The 22,020-nt window shown below is 58.4% G+C and overlaps 1 protein-coding gene across 1 annotated transcript; it reads left to right on the top strand.

The window, feature by feature from the left end:
• Positions 1 to 1,187: 1,187 nt before the first annotated feature.
• On the top strand, positions 1,188 to 21,236 carry LOC117009912 (transferrin receptor protein 2-like). The gene is made up of 18 exons (XM_033084267.1): positions 1,188 to 1,330; positions 5,899 to 6,033; positions 6,752 to 6,811; positions 6,868 to 6,973; positions 9,248 to 9,370; positions 10,528 to 10,644; positions 11,530 to 11,666; positions 14,124 to 14,290; positions 17,454 to 17,573; positions 17,800 to 17,882; positions 17,957 to 18,020; positions 18,117 to 18,184; positions 18,302 to 18,378; positions 18,760 to 18,844; positions 19,011 to 19,067; positions 19,170 to 19,226; positions 19,333 to 19,389; positions 21,009 to 21,236. The coding sequence occupies exons 1-18, from the start codon at positions 1,188 to 1,190 to the stop codon at positions 21,234 to 21,236; spliced, it is 1,884 nt and encodes a 627-aa protein (XP_032940158.1).
• Positions 21,237 to 22,020: the final 784 nt, after the last annotated feature.

The raw sequence follows: 22,020 nt of genomic DNA, 5'->3' as shown, positions 1-22,020 counted from the left end.
CCAGTTCCCCCCAGTCCATCCCAGTTCATCCCAGTTCCCCCCAGTTCCATCCCAGTTCATCCCAGTTCGTCCCAGTTCATCCCAGTTCCCCCCAGTTCCATCCCAGTTCATCCCAGTTCCCCCCAGTTCAATCCCAGTCCCTCCCAGTTCCCCCCAGTTCATCCCAGTGCCCCCCAGTCCATCCCAGTTCATCCCAGTTCATCCCAGTTCATCCCAGTCCATCCCAGTTCATCCCAGTTCCCCCCAGTTCATCCCAGTTCATCCCAGTTCAATCCCAGTTCATCCCAGTTCCCCCCAGTTCATCCCAGTTCATCCCAGTTCAATCCCAGTTCATCCCAGTCCATCCCAGTCCATCCCAGTTCATCCCAGTTCATCCCAGTTCATCCCAGTTCATCCCAGTGCATCCCAGTTCATCCCAGTTCCATCCCAGTTCATCCCAGTTCAATCCCAGTTCCCCCCAGTTCATCCCAGTTCCCCCCAGTTCAATCCCAGTTCATCCCAGTTCCATCCCAGTTCCATCCCAGTCCATCCCAGTTCATCCCAGTTCATCCCAGTTCCATCCCAGTCCATCCCAGTCCATCCCAGTTCATCCCAGTTCCATCCCAGTCCATCCCAGTTCCCCCCAGTCCATCCCAGTTCATCCCAGTTCCCCCCAGTTCATCCCAGTTCATCCCAGTTCAATCCCAGTTCCCCCCAAGTTCAATCCCAGTCCATCCCAGTTCCATCCCAGTTCATCCCAGTTCATCCCAGTTCATCCCAGTTCCATCCCAGTTCATCCCAGTTCATCCCAGTCCATCCCAGTTCATCCCAGTTCCCCCCAGTTCCCCCCAGTTCATCCCAGTTCCATCCCAGTTCATCCCAGTTCATCCCAGTTCCCCCCAGTTCCTCCCAGTTTCATCCCAGTCCATCCCAGTTCCATCCCAGTTCCCCCCCAGTCCATCCCAGTCCATCCCAGTTCATCCCAGTTCATCCCAGTTCAATCCCAGTTCATCCCAGTTCCCCCCCAGTTCCCCCCAGTTCATCCCAGTTCCCCCCAGTTCCATCCCAGTTCCCCCCAGTTCCATCCCAGTTCCCCCCAGTTCCCCCCACTCCCCCTTGGCCCCGCCCTCTCTCTGACCCCGCCCCCGGCCCCGCCCCCAGGGCTGCTGCTCGCCGGGATTGGCCACGCCCCGCGAGGGGGCGGGGCTATGGGGGCGGGGCCTGTTCCCGCAGGCTCCGCCCCCGACGGGGTTTGGGGCGGGGCCAGCGAGGAGGCTCCGCCCCCCCGGCCCCGCCTGCGGGAGCTGCTGCGGCGCCACCTGGAGGAGGAAAAAATAATGGCGTGGGTGAGGTGAGTGACCACTGACCACAGTGACCACTGACCGTTACTGACCGTTACTGACCATTACTGACCATCACTGACCATCACTGACCGTTACTGACCGTCACTGACCACTGACTGCTGCGGCGCCACCTGGAGGAGGAAAAAATAATGGCGTGGGTCAGGTGAGTGACCACTGACCAGAGTGACCACTGACCGTTACTGACCACTACTGACCATCACTGACCACTGACTGCTGCGGCGCCACCTGGAGGAGGAAAAAATAATGGCGTGGGTCAGGTGAGTGACCACTGACCAGAGTGACCACTGACCATCACTGACCGTTACTGACCATCACTGACCGTCACTGACCGTTACTGACCATCACTGACCGTCACTGACCATTACTGACCACTGACTGCTGCGGCGCCACCTGGAGGAGGAAAAAATAATGGCGTGGGTCAGGTGAGTGACCACTGACCACAGTGACCACTGACCGTTACTGACCGTTACTGACCATTACTGACCATCACTGACCATCACTGACCGTTACTGACCGTCACTGACCACTGACTGCTGCGGCGCCACCTGGAGGAGGAAAAAATAATGGCGTGGGTCAGGTGAGTGACCACTGACCAGAGTGACCACTGACCGTTACTGACCACTACTGACCATCACTGACCACTGACTGCTGCGGCGCCACCTGGAGGAGGAAAAAATAATGGCGTGGGTGAGGTGAGTGACCACTGACCAGAGTGACCACTGACCGTTACTGACCGTTACTGATCATCACTGACCGTTACTGGCCGTTACTGACCGTCACTGACCATCACTGACCACTGACCGCTGCGGCGCCACCTGGAGGAGGAAAAAATAATGGCGTGGGTCAGGTGAGTGACCACTGACCAGAGTGACCACTGACCGTTACTGACCGTTACTGACCATCACTGAGCATTACTGACCGTTACTGACCGTCACTGACCATCACTGACCATCACTGACCGTTACTGACCGTTACTGACCGTTACTGACCGTTACTGACCACACTGACCACTGACCGCTGCGGCGCCACCTGGAGGAGGAGAGAATAATGGCGTGGGTCAGGTGAGTGACCACTGACCACTGACCATAGTGACCGTTACTGACCGTTACTGACCATTGCTGACCATTACTGACCATCACTGACCGTTACTGACCATCACTGACCACTGACCGCTGCGGCGCCACCTGGAGGAGGAGAGAGTGATGGCATGGGTCAGGTGAGTGACCACTGACCACAGTGACCACTGACCATCACTGACCAGAGTGACCACTGACCGTTACTGACCGTCACTGACCGTTACTGTCCATTACTGACCATCACTGACCACTGACTGCTGCGGCGCCACCTGGAGGAGGAAAGAATAATGGCGTGGGTCAGGTGAGTGACCACTGACCACTGACCACAGTGACCGATACTGACCGTTACTGACCGTTACTGACCGTCACTGACCGTCACTGACCGTTACTGACCATCACTGACCATCACTGACCACAGTGACCACAGTGACCAGTGACCACTGACCGCTGCCCATCACTGCCCACCACTGCCCATTACTGACCAGTGACCACTGACCACACTTAGCACACTGACTACACTGACCACTGACCATTACTTACCATTACTGACAGTTACTGACCACACTGACCATTACTGACTGTTACTGACCAGTGACCACACTGACCACGGGCCATTACTGACCACACTGACCATTACTGACCAGTGACTACACTGACCACTGTCCACAGTGACCATTACTGACTGTTACTGACCATCACTGACCAGTGACCACTGACCACTACCCACCACTGACCGCTGCCCATCACTGCCCACCATTGACCATCACTGACCACACTGACCATTATTGATCATTACTGACTGGTGACCACAGTGACCACTGACCAGTGAACACACTGACTACTGGTCATTATTGACCACACTGACCATTACTGACCAGTGACTACACTGACCACTGACCACAGTGACCATTAGTGACCGTTACTGACCATCACTGACCATTACTGCCCATCACTGACCACTGACCATCACTGACCACACTGACCACTGACCAGTGACCATTACTGACACTGACCACACTGACCATCACTGACCCGTGACCACACTGACCAGTGACCACAGTGACCATTACTGACCAGTGACCACTGACCACTGCCCACCACTGACCATTACTGACCCGTGACCACAGTGACCATTACTGACCAGTGACCACTGACCACTGCCCACCACTGACCATTACCGACCACACTCACCGTAACTGACCATTACTGACCAGTTACCACAGTGACCACTGACCAGTGAACACACTGACCACTGGCCATTACTGACCACACTGACCACTGACCACAGTGACCATTAGTGACTGTTACTGACCGTCACTGACCACAGTGACCATTACTGACCATTACTGACCAGTAACCACACTGACCGTCACTGACCATCACTGACCACTGACCATTACTGACCGTTACTGACCACAGTGACCACACTGACCATTACTGACTAGTGACCACTCACCATTACTGACCGTTACTGACCACGCTGCCCACCATTGACCACACTGACCATTACTGACCAGTGACTACACTGCCCATCACTGACCAGTGACCACAGTGACCATTAGTGACTGTTACTGACCACAGTGACCACACTGACCATTACTGAGTATTACTGACCACACTGACCATTACTGACCAGTGACCACTCACCATTGCTGACCGTTACTGACCATCACTGACCACTGTGACCGTTACTGACCTTTACTGAGCATCACTGACCATTACTGACTATCACTGACCGTTACTGACCGTTACTGACCGTTACTGACCATCACTGACTGTTACTGACCATTACTGACCATTACTGACCATTACTGACTATCACTGACCATCACTGACCCGTGACCACAGTGACCATTACTGACCAGTGACCACTGACCACTGCCCACTACTGACCATTACCGACCACACTCACTGTAACTGACCGTTACTGACCAGTTACCACAGTGACCACTGACCAGTGAACACACTGACTACTGGCCTTTACTGACCACACTGGCCACTGATCACTGACCAGTGACTACACTGCCCATCACTGACCACACTGACCATTACTGACCATTACTGACCAGTAACCACACTGACCGTCACTGACCATCACTGACCACTGACCATTACTGACCGTTACTGACCACAGTAACCACACTGACCATTACTGACTAGTGACCACTCACCATTACTGACCGTTACTGACCACGCTGCCCACCATTGACCACACTGACCATTACTGACCAGTGACTACACTGCCCATCACTGCCCATCACTGACCAGTGAGCACAGTGACCATTAGTGACCGTTACTGACCATCACTGACCACACTGACCATTACTGACCAGTGACCACTGACCATCACTGACCCATGACCACACTGACCACTGACCACCATGACCATTACTGCCCATCACTGCCCCTCACTGACCACACTGACCACAGTGACCACAGTGACCACACTGACCACAGTGAGCACTCTGACCACTGCCCACCACTGACCATCACTGACCGTTGCTGACCATCACTGACCATCACTGACCAGTGAACACAGTGACCATTAGTGACTGTTACTGACCACAGTGACCACACTGACCATTACTGAGTATTACTGACCACACTGACCATTACTGACCAGTGACCACACTGACCACTGACCACAGTGACCATTAGTGACCGTTACTGACCATCACTGACCACACTGACCGTTACTGACTATTACTGACCACACTGACCATTACTGACCAGTGACCACTGACCATCACTGACCACACTGACCACAGTGACCACTGACCAGTGACCATTACTGACACTGACCGCACTGAGCATTACTAACCATTACTGACCAGTGACCACAGTGACCACTGACCATCACTGACCGCTGCCCATCACTGCCCACCATTGACCATCACTGACCACACTGACCATTATTGATCATTACTGACCGGTGACCACAGTGACCACTGACCAGTGAACACACTGACTACTGGTCATTATTGACCACACTGACCATTACTGACCAGTGACTACACTGACCACTGACCACAGTGACCATTAGTGACCGTTACTGACCATCACTGACCATTACTGCCCATCACTGACCACTGACCATCACTGACCACACTGACCACTGACCATTACTGACACTGACCACAGTGACCGTTACTGACCATTACTGACCAGTGACCACAGTGACCACTGACCAGTGAACACACTGACCACTGGCCTTTACTGACCACACTGGCCACTGACCACTGACCAGTGACTACACTGCCCATCACTGACCACTGACCACAGTGACCATTAGTGACCATTACTGACCATCACTGACCACACTGACCATTACTGACTATTACTGACCACACTGACCACACTGCCCACTGACCACTGCCCACACTGACCATCACTGACCCCACTGCCCATTACTGACCACTGCCCCTCACTGACCCTCACTGCCCCCACTGACCATTACTGACCGCTCCCCGTGTCCGCAGGCTGGTCAGCGCGGGGCCGCACGGGGCGGGGTCGGGGCGTGGCCGCGCTCTCGCCCAATCGGTGCTCGGGGCCCTGGCGGGGGCGGGGCTGACCCGGGCCTGGAGCCGCCCACAGCCCCTCCCCCTGCCCACCAGGTGACCGGGGGGGTCACGGGGGGTCACGGGGTCATGGGGTCACGGGGTCACAGGGTCACGGGGTCATGGAGGGGTCACGAAGGGGGTCACAGGGTCACGGGGTGACAGAGAGGTCATGGGGTTACAGGAGGGTCACCGGGGTCGCGGGGTCATGGAGGGGTCACGGGGTCATGGGGAGGTCACGGGGGTCATGGAGGGGTCACGGGGTCATGGGGGTAATGGGGGAGGGGCCTGAGGGGGTCATGGGGTCACGAGGGGTCATGGAAGGTCACAGGGTCATGAGGGGGTCACAGGAGGGTCACGGGGTCATTGAGGGGTCACAGGGTCATGCAGGGGTCACGGAGGGGTCACAGGGTCATGGAGGGGTCATGGGGGGTCACGGAGGGTCATGGGGTCAAGGGGGGTCACGAGGGGGTCATGGGGTCATGGAGGGGTCATGGGGGGTCACGGAGGGTCATGGGGTCAAGGGGGGTCACAGGGGGGTCACGGGGTCATGGAGGGGTCACGGGGTGGGGGAGGGGTCAGAGCTGATGGGGTGACCCCTGACCTTTGACCTCTGGCCAGGGGTGAGGTCACTGCACTGGTCACTGGGTGACCCCTGACCTTTGCCCTCTGACCCAGGAGTGAGGTCATTGGGTGACCCCTGACCTTTGACCCAGGGGTGAGGTCACTCTGCACTGGTCACTGTGGTGACCCCTGACCTTTGCCCTCTGTCCAGGGGCGAGGTCACTGCGGTGGTCATTGTGGTGACCCCTGACCTTTGCCCTCTGACCCAGGGGTGCGGTCACTGCGGTGGTCATTGTGGTGACCCCTGACCTTTGACCTTTGACCCAGGGGTGAGGTCACTCTGCGCTGGGTGGGGCCGGAGGGGGAGGAGCTCGAGCGGCTCCCGCTGGACCCGGAAGCGTTCTGTGCCTGGAGCGTGTCCGGCAACGCCACGGTGAGTGACCACTGACCACTGAGTGACCACTGACCGCTACTGACCATCACTGACCATCACTGACCATCACTGACCATCACTGACCATCACTGACCACCACTGACCGTCACTGACCGTTCCTTTCTGTGCCTGGAGCGTGTCCGGCAACGCCACAGTGAGTGACCACTGACCAGTGAGTGACCACTGAGTGACCACTGAGTGACCACTGACCGCTACTGACCATCACTGACCATCACTGACCATCACTGACCACCACTGACCGTCACTGACCATTCCTTTCTGCGCCTGGAGCGTGTCCGGCAACGCCACGGTGAGTGACCGCTGACCACTACTGACCACTACTGACCGCTACTGACCATCACTGACCATCACTGACCATCACTGACCACCACTGACCGTCACTGACCATTCCTTTCTGCGCCTGGAGCGTGTCTGGCAATGCCACGGTGAGTGACCACTGACCGCTGACCACTACTGACCACTACTGACCGCTACTGACCATCACTGACCATCACTGACCATCACTGACCACCACTGACCATCACTGACCGTTCCTTTCTGTGCCTGGAGCGTGTCCGGCAACGCCATGGTGAGTGACCACTGACCACTGAGTGACCACTGACCACTACTGACCATCACTGACTGGTACTGACCATCACTGACCATTACTGACCATCACTGACTGTTCCTTTCTGCGCCTGGAGCGTGTCCGGCAACGCCACGGTGAGTGACCACTGAGTGACCACTGACCACTACTGACCATCACTGACCATCACTGACCATCACTGACCATCACTGACTGCTACTGACCGCTACTGACCATCTCTGACCACTACTGACCCCTACTGACCATCACTGACCGCTACTGACCACCACTGACCATCACTGACCACTACTGACCACCACTGACCATCACTGACCGTTTCTTTCTGCGCCTGGAGCGTGTCCGGCAACGCCACGGTGAGTGACCGCTGAGTGACCACTGACTGCTGAGTGACCACTGACCACTGACTCACCACTGAGTGACCACTGAGTGACCACTGAGTGACCACTGACCGCTGAGTGACCACTGACTGCTGAGTGACCACTGAGTGACCACTGAGTGACCCCTGAGTGATCACTGACCACTGACTAACCCTTGAGTGACTCCTGACCACTGAGTGACCACTGACCACTGACTGACCCCTGAGTGACTCCTGACCACTGAGTGACCACTGAGTGACGACTGAGTGACCACTGACCCCTGAGTGAGCATTGACTGATCATTGACTGACCACTGACTGACCACTGAGTGACCCCTGAGTGACCACTGACCACTGACTGACCCTTGAGTGACTCCTGACCACTGAGCGACCACTGAGTGATGACTGAGTGACCACTGACCCCTGAGTGACCATTGACTGATCATTGACTGACCCCTGACTGCTCCTGAGTGACCACTGAGTGATCACTGACCACTGACTGATCACTGAGTAACCACTGAGTGACCCCTGAGAGACCACTGACCACTGAGTGACCACTGATTGCTGAGTGACCACTGTCTGACCACTGAGTGACCACTGACCCCTGAGTGACCATTGACTGATCATTGACTGACCCTGAGTGCCCGTGAGTGACCACTGAGTGACTCCTGACCACTGAGTGACCACTAACCGCTGAGTGACCACTGACCACTGAGTGACCGCTGAGTGACCCTGCTGACCCCTGACTGACCCCTCTGACCCCTGAGTGACCACTGAGTGACCACTGACTGCTGAGTGACTGCTGAGTGACCACGGACTGACCCCTGAGTGACCCCTGTCTGACCCCTGAGTGACCCCATGAGTGACCACTGACTGACCCCTGAGTGACCACTGAGTGACCACTAACTGCTGAGTAACCACTGACCACTGAGTGACCACTGACTGCTGAGTGACCCCTGAGTGACCACTGACTGGTGAGTGACCACTGAGTGAGCACTGAGTGACCACTCACCACTGAGTGACCCCTGAGTGACCCCACTCACCACTGAGTGACCATTGACTGATCATTGACTAACTCCTGACTGCCCCAGAGTGACCACTGAGTGACTCCTGACCACTGAGTGACCACTGAGTGACCACTGAGTGACCGCTAACCGCTGAGTGACCACTGACCACTGAGTGACCACTAACTTCTGAGTGACCACTGACCCCTGAGTGACCCCGCTGACCCCTGAGTGATCATTGACTGACCCCTGACTGACCCCTTGACCCCTGCTGACCCTGACTGACCCCTTGCCCCCTCTGGCCGCAGGGGGGTCTGGTCTACGGGCACTTCGGCCGCCCCCAGGACCTGTCCGAGCTCCGGGCCCGGGGGGTCTCGGCCCGAGGTCACGTGATGCTGCTGCGGCTGGGGAGGGGCAGCCCCGCCCACCAGGTGGGACCCCCGAAATTGGGGGGGGGAGGGGAGAGAGACCCCCGGATTGGGGAGGGGGAGGGGCCGGAAATGGGGGAGGGGCAGCCCCGCCCACCAGGTGGGACCCCCGAAATTGGGGGGGGGAGGGGAGAGAGACCCCCGGATTGGGGAGGGGGAGGGGCCGGAAATGGGGGAGGGGCAGCCCCGCCCACCAGGTGGGACCCCCGAAATTGGGGAGGGGACCCCAAAATGGGGGAGGGGCAGCCCCGCCCACCAGGTGGGACCCCCGAAATTGGGGAGGGGGAGGGGCAGACCCCAAAATGGGGGAGGGGCAGCCCCGCCCACCAGGTGGGACCCCCGAAATTGGGGAGGGGGCTGAAATTGGGGGGGGGGGGGCATCCCAAAATTTTGGGGGGGAGGGGAGAGGGGGGATCCCAAATTTGGGGGGGGAGGGGGCACCAAAATTGAGGGGGGGGGGGCTCAAAATGGGGAGGGGGATCCCAGATTTGGGGAGGGGGAGAGGGGAGACCCAAAACTGGGGAGGGACCCCCGAAATTGGGGAGGGGGCTGAAATTGGGGGGAGGGCTGAAATTGGGGGGTGGGGGAGGGGGGAGTGGAACCCTGACCCCAAAATTGGGGGGTGGGAGAGAAGGAAGGGGGACCCTGACCCCAAATTTGGGGGGGGGGAGGGGGACACGACCCCAAATTTGGGGGGATTTAAGGGAGACCCCAGCCCAGATTTTAACGAGACCCCAACCCAGATTTGGGTTTGCAGACCCCAGCCCCATTTGGGGGGATCAGAGACCCCAGCCCAGATTTTAACGAGACCCCAACCCAAATTCGGGGGGGTTTTAACGAGACCCCAACCCAAATTTTGGGGGGGTTTAAGGGAGACCCCAGCCCGGATTTTAACGAGACCCCAACCCAAATTCGGGGGGGATTTTAAGGAGACCCCAGCCCAGATTTTAACGAGACCCCCGCCCGGATTTGGAGGGGATTGGAGACCCCAACCCAGATTTGGGGGCTGCAGACCCCAGCCCGGATTTTGGGGGGGGGTTTAAGGGAGACCCCAGCCCGGATTTGGGGGATTTAAGGGAGACCCCAGCCCGGATTTGGGGGATTTTCACGAGACCCCAGCCTGGATTCTAACGAGACCCCAACCCAAATTTCGGGGGCAGGTGGCGGCGGCGGCGGCCGCGGGGGCCGTGGGGGTCCTGCTGTACCCGGACCCCCGGGACTCGGCCGGGCCTGGGGGGGACCCCGGGCTGGGGGGGGACACGGCCGTGACCGTGCACGTGAGTGGGGGGCGCGGGGGGGGGCTTGGGGGGGGTTGGGGGGGGGGATTTAGGGGGGGTCTGAGAGGGAATTTTGGGGGATTTGGGGGGGGATTTGGGGGGGTTTGGGGGGTTCTGAGGGGGGATTTTGGGGGAGTTTTGGCGGGATTTTGAGGGGTCTGAGAGGGAATTTGGGAATTTTGGGGGATTTGGGGGGTCAAGGGGGGATTTTGGGGATTTTTTGGTGTTTTTGGGGGTCTGAGGGGGGATTTGGGGGAGTTTTGGGGGGATTTTGGGGGGTCTGAGGGAATTTGGGGGGGATTGAGGAGATTTGAGGGGGATTTGGGGGAATTTTGGGGGGTCTGAGGGGGGATTTTGGGGAGGTTTGGGGGGGATTTGGGGGGTCTCAGGGAATTTGGGGGGGTCTAAGTCGGGATTTTGGGGTATTTGGGGAGTTTGAGGGGGATTTGGGGGGTTCTCTCAGGGGGGATTTGGGGTCTCAAGGGAACTTTTGGGGTTCGGGGGTGGGGTTTTGGGGTGGTCTGGGGTCTCTGAGGGGGAATTTGGGTAGGTTTGGGGGGATTTTGGGTGATTTTGGGGGTTTTGGGTTTTTTTTTGGTTTTTTTGGGGGGTTTTGGGGTTTTTTGGGGGGGTTTTTTGGGGGTTTTTTGGGGTTTTTTTTTTTTTTTTGGGGGTATTTTGGGGTCTCACCTGTCCCCACAGATCCAGGACGGGTTGGGGGGATTTTTGGGGGGGTTTGGTGGGTATTTTTTGGGGTGATTTTGGGGTTTTTTGGGCTCTGATTTGTCCCCCCAGATCCAGGACGGGTTGGGGGGGTTTTTTTGGGTTTTTTTTTGTTTTTTTGGGTTTTTTGGGGGGTGTTTTGGATCTCACCTGTCCCCCCAGATCCAGGACGGTTTGGGGGACCCCTTCAGCCGGGGGTTCCCCTCGTTCAGCGGCCGCGCCCCCCCCGGGCCCCCCCCGGGGGTTCCCCCGATCCCGGCGCACCCGATCAGCGCCAACACGGCGGCGCGGCTCATCAGGTGGGGGGGCCGAAAATACCCCGAAATCACCACAAAAATATCCTCAAAATCACCCCAAAAATCATCCTGAAATCACCCCAAAAATCACCCCAAAACCGCCCCCAAACCACCCCGAAATCACCACAAAAAACATCCCAAAAATCATCCCGAAAATCATCTCAAAATCACCCCAAAACCGCTGTGAAATCACCCCAAAATCACCCTGAAATCACCCCGAAATCACCCCAAAAACCTGCCCCAAAAATCATCCTGAAATCACCCTAAAATCATCCCAAAAATCATCTCAAAATCACCCCAAAACCGCCGTGAAATCACCCCAAAGAAACCCCAAAATCACCCCAAAAACACCTCAAAAACCTGCCCCAAAAATCATCCCGAAATCACCCTAAAATCATCCCAAAAATCATCTCAAAATCACCCCAAAACCGCCATGAAAGGACTCCAAAAACCACCCCGAAATAATCCCAAAAATATCCCTCAAATCACCCCGAAATCACCGCCAAAATCACCCCAAAAATTCCCTGAAATCACCCAAAAAATCACCCAAAAAACCCCCCGAAATGACCCCAAAAAAACCCAAAATGACCCCAAATACCATCCCAAAATCACCCCCAAAATTACCCTAAAATTTTCCCTAAAACCACCCCAAAAGTACCCTGAAATCACCCCAATAGTCACCCCGAAAATCACCCCAAAAATCACCCCAAAATTACCCCAAAACCGCCATGAAATGACCCCAAAAATCACCCTGAAATCATCCCAAAAATCACTCCAAAATCACCCTGAAAAACACCCAAAAATCACCCCAAAATCGCCCCCAAATCACTCTGAAATCACCCAAAAAAACATCCCAAAAATCGCCCAAAAATCACCCCAAAATCACCCTGAAATCACCCAAAAAAACATCCCAAAACTGCCCCGAAATCATCCCAAAAAACCCCAAAAAACACCCTGAAATCATCCCAAAAATATCCCCAAAATTACCCCAAAACTTTCCCAAAATCACCCAAAAATCACCAAAAAATTCCCTGAAATCACCAAAAAAAAAAATCACCCAAAAACCTCCCCTGGAATCACCCCAAAATCACCCCAAAAATCACCCTGAAATCACCACAAAAATCACCCTGAAAACCTGCCAAAAAAAACCCCCAAAACCACCCCAAAATCACCATGAAATCACTCTGAAATCATCCCAAAAAACCCCAAATCACCCCAAAAATCACCCTGAAATCACCGCCAAAATCACCCCAAAAACCTGCCCCAAAACCACCCCCAAATCACCCCGAAAATCACCCCAAAACTGCCCCAAAATCACCCCAAAAATCACTCTAAAATCATCCCAAAAAAACCCCAAATCACCCCAAAAACCTGTCCTAAAAACACCCTGAAATCACCCCAAAACCGCCCTGAAATTACTCCGAAATCACCCCGAAAAACACCCAAAATCACCCTGAAATCACCGCCAAAAAAAACCCAATATCGCCCCAAAATCACCACAAAAAACATCCCAAAATCACCCAAAAAAACATCCCAAAACCGCCCCAAAATCACCCTAAAATCATCCCAAAAATACCCCGAAATCACCCAAAAAATATCCTCAAAATCACCCCAAAAATCATCCTGAAATCACCCCAAAATCACCCCAAAACCGCCATGAAAGGACTCCAAAAATACCCTGAAATCACCACAAAAAACATCCCAAAAATCATCCCGAAATCACCCTAAAATCATCCCAAAAATCATCTCAAAATCACCTCAAAACCGCTGTGAAATCACCCCAAAATCACCCCAAAAAAATCCCAAAAATATCCTGAAAATCCCCCCAAAAAAATCCTCCAAAATCCTCCAAAATCACCCTGAAATCACCCCAAAAATTCCCTGAAATCACCCCGAAATCCCCCCCGAAATCAACCCCCAAACTCGGGGACCCCCCCTCAAATCCAGAACCCAAAACCCCCCCCAGCCCCCTCCCCCTCATTCCCCGCCCCCTCCCCCATTCCAGGGTCCCCTCTGACCCCTCCCCCATTCCCATTCCAGGTCCCTGGACTCCCGCCCCGCCCCTCCCCCATACCCTGACCCCTCCCCCTCCCCCTGACCCCTCCCCCTCCCCCATTCCAGGGTCCCCATTGACCCCTCCCCCATTCCCTGACCCCTCCCACATTCCCTGACCCCTCCCCCATTCCCCGACCCCTCCCCCACCCCCTGACCCCTCCCCCCCCCCGTTCCAGGGCCCTGGACTCCCGCCCCGCCCCTCCTCCTCCCCTGACCCCCCCTCCCCCCCCCCGTTCCAGGTCCCTGGACTCCCGCCCCACCCCTCCCCCATTCCCTGACCCCTCCCCCATTCCCTGACCCCTCCCCCATTCCCTGACCCCTCCCCCATTCCCCGACCCCTCCCCCATTCCCTGACCCCTCCCCCAATACCAGGATCCCCCCTGACCCCTCCCCCCCCCGTTCCAGGTCCCTGGACTCCCGCCCCGCCCCCCCGCGGTGGCTCCCGGGGGGGTCCCTGCGGTTCCTCCCCCCCCCGGGGGGGCGGCGGCTGCAGCTGAGCCGGGCGGGGGAGGGGACGCGCCCGGGGACCCTGACCAGCGTCTTCGGGGCGCTGCGGGGGCGCCTCGAGCCCGGTGAGGGGCGGGGACAACGGGGGGCGGGGCTAAGGGGGGCGGGGCTAAGGGGGGCGGGGCTAAAGGGGTGTGGTCATTTTGGGGCGTGGTCTCTTCGGGGCGCTGCGGGGGCGCCTCGAGCCCGGTGAGGGGCGGGGACAACGGGGGGCGGGGCTAAGGGGGGCGGGGCTAAGGGGGGCGGGGCTAAAGGGGTGTGGTCATTTTGGGGCGTGGTCTCTTCGGGGCGCTGCGGGGGCGCCTCGAGCCCGGTGAGGGGCGGGGACAACGGGGGGCGGGGCTAAGGGGGGCGGGGCTAAGGGGGGCGGGGCTAAAGGGGTGTGGTCATTTTGGGGCGTGGTCTCTTCGGGGCGCTGCGGGGGCGCCTCGAGCCCGGTGAGGGGCGGGGCCAAGGCTAAAGGGGGCGGGGCTAAAGGGGGTGGGGTCAGAGGGCGGGGTTTGGTTTGGGGTGTGGTCATTTTTGGGGTGTGGTCACTGGGTGTGGTCATTTGAGGGTGTGGTCAGTGGGTGTGCCCAGTGGGTGTGGTCATTTTGGGGTGTGGTCAGTGGGTGTGGGTGTGGTCATTGGGGTGTGGTCATTTCAGAGGTGTGGTCAGTGAGTGTGACCATTCGGGTGTGGTCATTTAGGGTATGGTCAGTGGGTGTGGCCGTTTGGGTGTGGTCATTTTTTAGTGTGCTCAGTGGGTGTGGGTGTGGTCATTTGGGGTGTGGTCATTTGGGGGCGTGGTCTCTTTGGGGCGCTGCAGGGGCGCCTGGAGGCCGGTGAGGGGCGGGGCTAAAGAGGGGCGGGGCCAACGGGGGCGGGGCTAAAGGGGGTGTGGTCAGAGGGTGGGGTTTGGTTTGGGGTGTGGTCATTTTTGGGGTGTGGTCAGTGGATGTGGTCATTAGGGTGTGATCAGTGGGTGTGGTAATTTTGGGTGTGGTCATTTAGGATTTGGGTGTGGCCAATTTTGGGTGGGGTCAGTTTGGGTGTGGTCAGTGGGTGTGGCCATTTCAAGGTGTAGTAATTTTAGGGTGTGGTCCTTTTGGGTGTGGGTGTGGTCATTTGGGTGTGGTCATTCAGGTGTGGTCAGTGGGTGGGGCTGGCTGGGGGTGTGGTCATTTTGGGGTGTGGTCACTAGAGTGTGGTCATTTTGGGGTGTGGTCAGTGGGTGTGGTCATTTAGGATGTGGGTGTGGTCAGTGGGTGTGGTCATTTGGGGGTGTGGTCAGTGGGTTTGGTTTGGGGTGTGGTCATTTGGGGGCGTGGTCTCTTCGGGGCGCTGCAGGGGCGCCTGGAGCCCGGTGAGGGGCGGGGCCAAAGGGGGGCGGGGATAAAGGGGGCGGGGCCGAGGGGTGTGGTCAAAGGGTGGGGTTTTGTTTGGGGTGTGGTCATTTTTGGGGTGTGGTCACTGGGTGTGGTGATTTGGGGGTGTGGTCATTTTGGGGTGTGGTCACTGGGTGTGGTCACTGGGTGTGGTCATTTAGGTCCAGTCAGTGGGTGTGGTCATTTTGGGGTGTGGTCAGTGGGCGTGGTCATTTTGGGGTGTGGTCAGTGGGTGTGGTCATTTTACGGTGTGGTCATTTTGGGGTGTGGTCATTGGGGTGTGGTCATTGGGTGTGGTCATTTGGGGGTGTGGTCAGTGGGTTTGACCGTTTGGGTGTGGTCAGTGGGTGTGGTCATTTAGATCCAGACAGTGGGTGTGGTCATTTTAGGGTGTGGTCAGTGGGTGTGGTCAGTTTGCATGTGGGTGTGGTCAGAGGGTGGGGCTGGTTTGGGGTGTGGCCATTTTAGGGTTTGGTAAATGGGTGTGGCTGTTTGGGTGTGGTCATTTTGGGGGTGTGGTCATTTTGAGGGTGTGGTCAATGGGTGTGGTCAATTTTGGGTGTGGTCATTTTAGGGTGTGGTCAATGGGTTTGGTAACTTTGGGTGTGGCCATTTTACGGTGTGGTCATTGGGTGTGGTCATTGGGTGTGGTCATTTGGGGGTGTGGTCATTGGGTGTGGTCATTTGGGGGTGTGGTCAGTGGGTTTGACCGTTTGGATGTGGTCAGTGGGTGTGGTCATTTAGATCCAGACAGTGGGTGTGGTCATTTTAGGGTGTGGTCAGTGGGTGTGGTCATTCTGGATGTGCGTGTGGTAATTTCAGGGTGTGGTCAGTGGGTGTGGTCATTTTTTGTGTGGTCAGTGGCTGTGGGTGTGGTCATTTGGAGGTGTGGTCACTGGGTGTGGTCATTTAGGTCCAGTCAGTGGGTGTGGGTGTGGGTATGGTCATTTTAGGGTGTGGTCAGTGGGTGTGGGTGTGGTAATTTTGGGGTGTGGTCACTGGGTGTGGTCGTTTGGGTGTGGTAATTTAAAATGTGGGTGTGGTCAGTGGGTGTGGTCATTGGGGTGTGGTCATTTGGGGGCGTGGTCATTTTAGGGTGTGGTCAGTGGGTGTGGCTGGGTGTGGTCATTTGGGTTTGGTCAATGGGTGTGGTCATTTTTTTTGTGTGGTCAGTGGTAATTTTGGGGTGTGGTCAGTGGGTGTGGTCATTTAGGATGTAGGCGTGGTCATTAGGGTATGGTCAGTGAGTGTGGTCATGGGGGTGTGGTCATTTCGGAGGTGTGGTCACTGGGTGTGGTCATTTAGGTCCAGTCAGTGGGTGTGGGTGTGGGTATGGTCATTTTAGGGTGTGGTCAGTGGGTGTGGTCATTCTGGATGTGCGTGTGGTAATTTTGGGGTGTGGTCACTGGGTGTGGTCATTTTGGGGTGTGGTCAGTGGGCGTGGTCATTTGAGGGTGTGGTCAGTGGGTGTGGTCATTTAGGATGTGGGTGGGGTCAGTTTGGGGTGTGGTCAGTGCGTGTGACCGTTTAGGTGTGGTCATTTTGGGTTTGGTCAATGGGTGTGGTCAGTGGGTGTGGTCAGTGGGTGTGGTCATTTTTGGGGTGTGGTCATTTCAGGGTGTGGCCATTGTTTGGGTGGTCAGTGGGTGTGGCCATTTGGGTGTGGCCACCAGGAGGGGCACTGAGTGGGCGTGGTCAGTACATGGGCGTGTTCCCACTGATGGGCGTGGCCAGAGGAGGGCGTGGTCACCCAAACCCAAACAACAGAATCTGATTGGGTGTGGCCGAATGGGCGTGGTGGGGGGGCGTGGCAATCCAATATCACTGTGGGGGCGTGGCCTCGCTGACCCCGCCCCCCCAGACTGTTACGTCATCGTGGGCGCCCGACGCGATTCGCTGGGGCCGGGGGCGGCGGCCTCGGGCGTGGGCACCGCCCTCCTGCTGGAGCTGGCGCGGTTCTTCGCCGCCATTGGCCGCGAGGGTGAGGGGGCGGGGCCGGGGGCGGGGCCTGGGCGGGGCCTGGGCGGGGGCGGGGCCAGAATTGGCGGGAAATTCGGGGGATCTCAAAAAATGAAAATTTTCGAACTGGTCCAAATTTTTTTGGGGAAAATCCCGAATTTTGGGATTTGGGGTGGGGGGAGGGGAGGCCCCTGAGTTCCCTCAGCCCCTCCCCCACCCCCCGCCCCTCCCCCACCCTCCCCCCGCAGGGTTCCAGCTCCGCCGGACCCTCCTCTTCGTCAGCTGGGACGGCGGCGAGTTCGGACACCTGGGGGCCACCGAGTGGCTCGAGGTGACCTCTGACCCCTGACCCCGCCCCTCCCCCACTCTGCCACACCCTCCCTGACCCCACCCCTCCCCCCACAGGGCTACCCCGAGCTGCTCCACACCAAAGTCGCCGCCTACGTCAGCCTGGACCGCGCCGTGCTGGGTGCGCCCCTCCCCCACCCCGGGGGGGCGTGTCTGGGGGGAGGGGGAGGGGCCTCCACCCCTCCCCCACCCTGCCCTGACCCCTCCCCCCACCCAGGGGGCGACCGGTTCGTGGTGAGGACGAGCCCGACCCTGGTGAACCTGGTGGAGAGCGCGCTGGAGCAGGTGGGGGAGGGGCGGGGGGGGGGTGGGGGAGGGGCGGGGGGGAGTGGGGGAGGGGCTGTGTGGGGGTGGGGGAGGGGTCAGACCTCACCGTGACCTTTCACCCCCCCCAAAAAAAAGGTGGAGAGTCCGAACGAGGGCGGGAAAAGTCTCCTGGAGCAGCTGAGCCGGCCCGGGCGGGGCTGGGAGAGCGAAGTGTGAGCACCTGGGCACACCTGGGCACACCTGGGCACACCTGAGATACACCTGGGCACACCTGAGACACACCTGGGGACAGCTGGGGACACACCTGGGCACACCTGGGCACACCTGGGGACACCTGGGGACACACCTGGGCACACCTGGGCACACCTGGGCACACCTGGACACACCTGGGACACACCTGGGATACACCTGGGATACACCTGGGCACACCTGGGGACAGCTGGGCACACCTGGGCACACCTGGGCACACCTGGGCACACCTGGGGACACCTGGGGACACCTGGGGACACACCTGGGCACACCTGGGCACACCTGGGACACACCTGGGACACACCTGGGGTCACACCTGTCCCACCTGTCCCCACCTGTCCCAGGATCCGCCCCCTGTCCCCCGACTCCGCCGCGTTCCCGTTCACCGCGGCCGCCGGGGTCCCGGCGCTGGAGCTCGGCTTCGAGGAGGTGGGACCCGAAAAATGTCCCCAAAAATGTCCCCAAAAAATGTCCCCAAAAATGTCCCCAATGTCCCTAAAATGTCCCCAAACCCCTGAGTGTTCCCAATGTCCCCTGAGTGTCCCCAATCCTGTCAGTGTCCCCTGAGTGTCCCCAATGTCCCCAATGTCCCCAGGGCCCCGAGTTTGTCCCCAAGCACATCTTCAACAAGCACGGGGACAAGATGGCGGCCGTGACCACAATGTCCCCAAATCCCCCAAATGTCCCCAAATGTCCCCAAACCCCTGAGTGTCGCCAATGCCCTGAGTGTCCCCAATGTCCCCAATGTCCCCAGGGCCCCGAGTTTGTCCCCAAGCACATCTTCAACAAGCATGGGGACAAGATGGCGGCCGTGACTCCAATGTCCCCAAATGTCCCCAATGTCCCCAATCCTGTCAGTGTCCCCTGAGTGTCCCCTGAGTGTCCCCAGTGTCCCCAATGTCCCCAACTGTCCCCAGGGCCCCGAGTTCGTGCGCAAGCACATCTTCAACAAGCACGGGGACAAGATGGCGGCCGTGACCCCAAATGTCCCCAATGTCCCCAAATCCCTGAGTGTCCCCAATGTCCCCAATGTCCCCAGTGTCCCCAGTGTGTCCCCAATGTCCCCAATGTCCCCAAACCCTCCGATCCCCTGCACTGTCCCCAATGTCCCCAATGTCCCCAATCCCCCCAATGTCCCCAATGTCCCCAATGTCCCCAATGTCCCCAATGTCCCCGTTGTCTCTCAGTGTCCCCACTGTCCTCAATCCCCTCAATGTCCCCAATGTCCCCAGGTGTCCCCAGGCGGTCCCCGCTGGTCCCTGGGCACCCCCCAGGACACGCTGTCCCCAATGTCCCCAATGTCCCCACTGTCCCCAATGTCCCCAATGTCCCCAATCCCCTGGATGTCCCCATTGTCCCCACTGTCCCTGTTGTCCCCAATGTCCCCAATGTCCCCTCTGTCCCCTCTGTCCCCAATGTCCCCAGTGTCCCCAATGTCCCCAATCCCCTGGATGTCCCCAATGTCCCCAATGTCCCCAATGTCCCCATTGTCTCTCAGTGTCCCCTCAGTGTCCCCTCTGTCCCCAATGTCCCCAATGTCCCCAATGTCCCCATTGTCTCTCAGTGTCCCCTCAGTGTCCCCTCTGTCCCCAGGTGTCCCCAGGCGGTCCCCGCTGGTCCCTGGGCACCCCCCGGGACACGCTGTCCCCACTGTCCCCAATGTCCCCAATCCCCTGGATGTCCCCAATGTCCCCAATGTCCCCAATGTCCCCAATGTCCCCAATGTCCCCAATGTCCCCTCTGTCCCCAATGTCTCTCAATGTCCCCATTGTCCCTCAATGTCCCCAATGTCCCCAATGTCCCCAGTGTCCTCAATGTCCCCAATCCCCCCAATGTCCCCGATGTCCCCCAATGTCCCCAATCCCCTGGATGTCCCCAATGTCCCCAATGTCCCCAATCCCCCCAATGTCCCCAATCCCCCCAATGTCCCCAAATCCCCCCAATGTCCCCAATGTCCCCAATCCCCCCACTGTCCCCTCTGTCCCCAGGTGTCCCCCGGGGGGTCCCCGCTGGTCCCTGGGCACCCCCCGGGACACGCTGTCCCCAATGTCCCCAATGTCCCCATTGTCTCTCAATGTCCCCAATGTCCCCAATGTCCCCAATGTCCCCACTGTCCTCAATGTCCCCAATGTCCCCAATCCCCCCAATGTCCCCAATGTCCCCAATCCCCCCACTGTCCCCTCTGTCCCCAGGTGTCCCCAGGGGGTCCCCGCTGGTCCCTGGGCACCCCCCGGGACACGCTGTCCCCAATGTCCCCAATGTCCCCAATGTCCCCAATCCCCTCAATGTCCCCAATCTCCTGGATGTCCCCAATGTCCCCTCTGTCCCCAGGTGTCCCCCGGCGGTCCCCGCTGGTCCCTGGGCACCCCTCAGGACACGCTGTCCCCAGTGTCCCCAATCCCCTCAGTGTCCCCAATGTCCCCAATGTCCCCAATGTCCCCAATGTCCCCAATGTCTCTCAATGTCCCCAGGTGTCCCCCGGCGGTCCCCGCTGGTCCCTGGGCACCCCCCGGGACACGCTGTCCCCAATGTCCCCAGTGTCCCCAATCCCCTGGATGTCCCCAATGTCCCCATTGTCTCTCATTGTCCCCAGGTGTCCCCAGGCGGTCCCCGCTGGTCCCTGGGCACCCCCCGGGACACTCTGCCATCCCTCGGGGCGCGGCTCCGGGGGCGGCTCCCGGCGCTGGCCCGGGCGGTGGCCGCGGTGGCCGCGCAGCTCCTGCTGCGCCTCGGACACGAGCCCCGGCTGCCGCTGGACCCCGGCGCGCTCGGGGACGCGCTGGTGCGGCAGCTGGCACCGCTGCAGGTCAGACCAGTATAAACCAGTATAGACCAGTATGGACCAGTATGGCACTGGGAGGGAGCTGGGAACGGACTGGGAGAGGATTGGGGGACATTGGGACGGGATTATGGAGCTTAGGGACACTGAGGGGACACTGGGACGCGCCGGTGCGGCAGCTGGCACCGCTGCAGGTCAGACCAGTATAGACCAGTATAAACCAGTATAAACCAGTATGGTACTGGGAGGGAGCTGGGAGGGAGCTGGGAATGGACTGTGAGGGGTTAGGGACACTGGGGGACACTGGGGGACACTGGGGGACACTGGGACACGAGCCCCGGCTGCCGCTGGACCCCGGCGCGCTCGGGGACGCGCTGGTGAGACAGCTGGCACCGCTGCAGGTCAGACCAGTATAAACCAGTATGGACCAGTATGGACCAGTATAAACCAGTATAAACCAGTATGGCACTGGGAGGGGGCTGGGGGACACTGAGAGGGGATTATGGGGGGTTAGGGACACTGGGGGACACTGGGGGACACTGGGAGGGACTGGGAGGGATTAGGGACACTGGGGGACACTGGGGGACACTGGGACGCGCTGGTGCGGCAGCTGGCACTGCTACAGGTCAGACCCGTATAAACCAGTATAACCCAGTATAAGCCAGTATAAACCAATATTCCCAGTATAACCAGTATCCCCACAGGCCCGCGGGGTGTCGCTGCAGTGCCTCTAACCCAGTATAACCCAGTATAACCAGTGCTCCCAGTATAACCCAGTATAACCAGTGCTCCCAGTATAACCCAGTATCCCCCCTGCAGGCGCGCG

This window comes from Catharus ustulatus, chromosome 37, assembly GCF_009819885.2.
Source record: "Catharus ustulatus isolate bCatUst1 chromosome 37, bCatUst1.pri.v2, whole genome shotgun sequence".
In the NCBI taxonomy this organism is placed as follows: Eukaryota; Metazoa; Chordata; class Aves; order Passeriformes; family Turdidae; genus Catharus; species Catharus ustulatus.
This window is presented reverse-complemented; position numbering and strand designations above follow the sequence as displayed.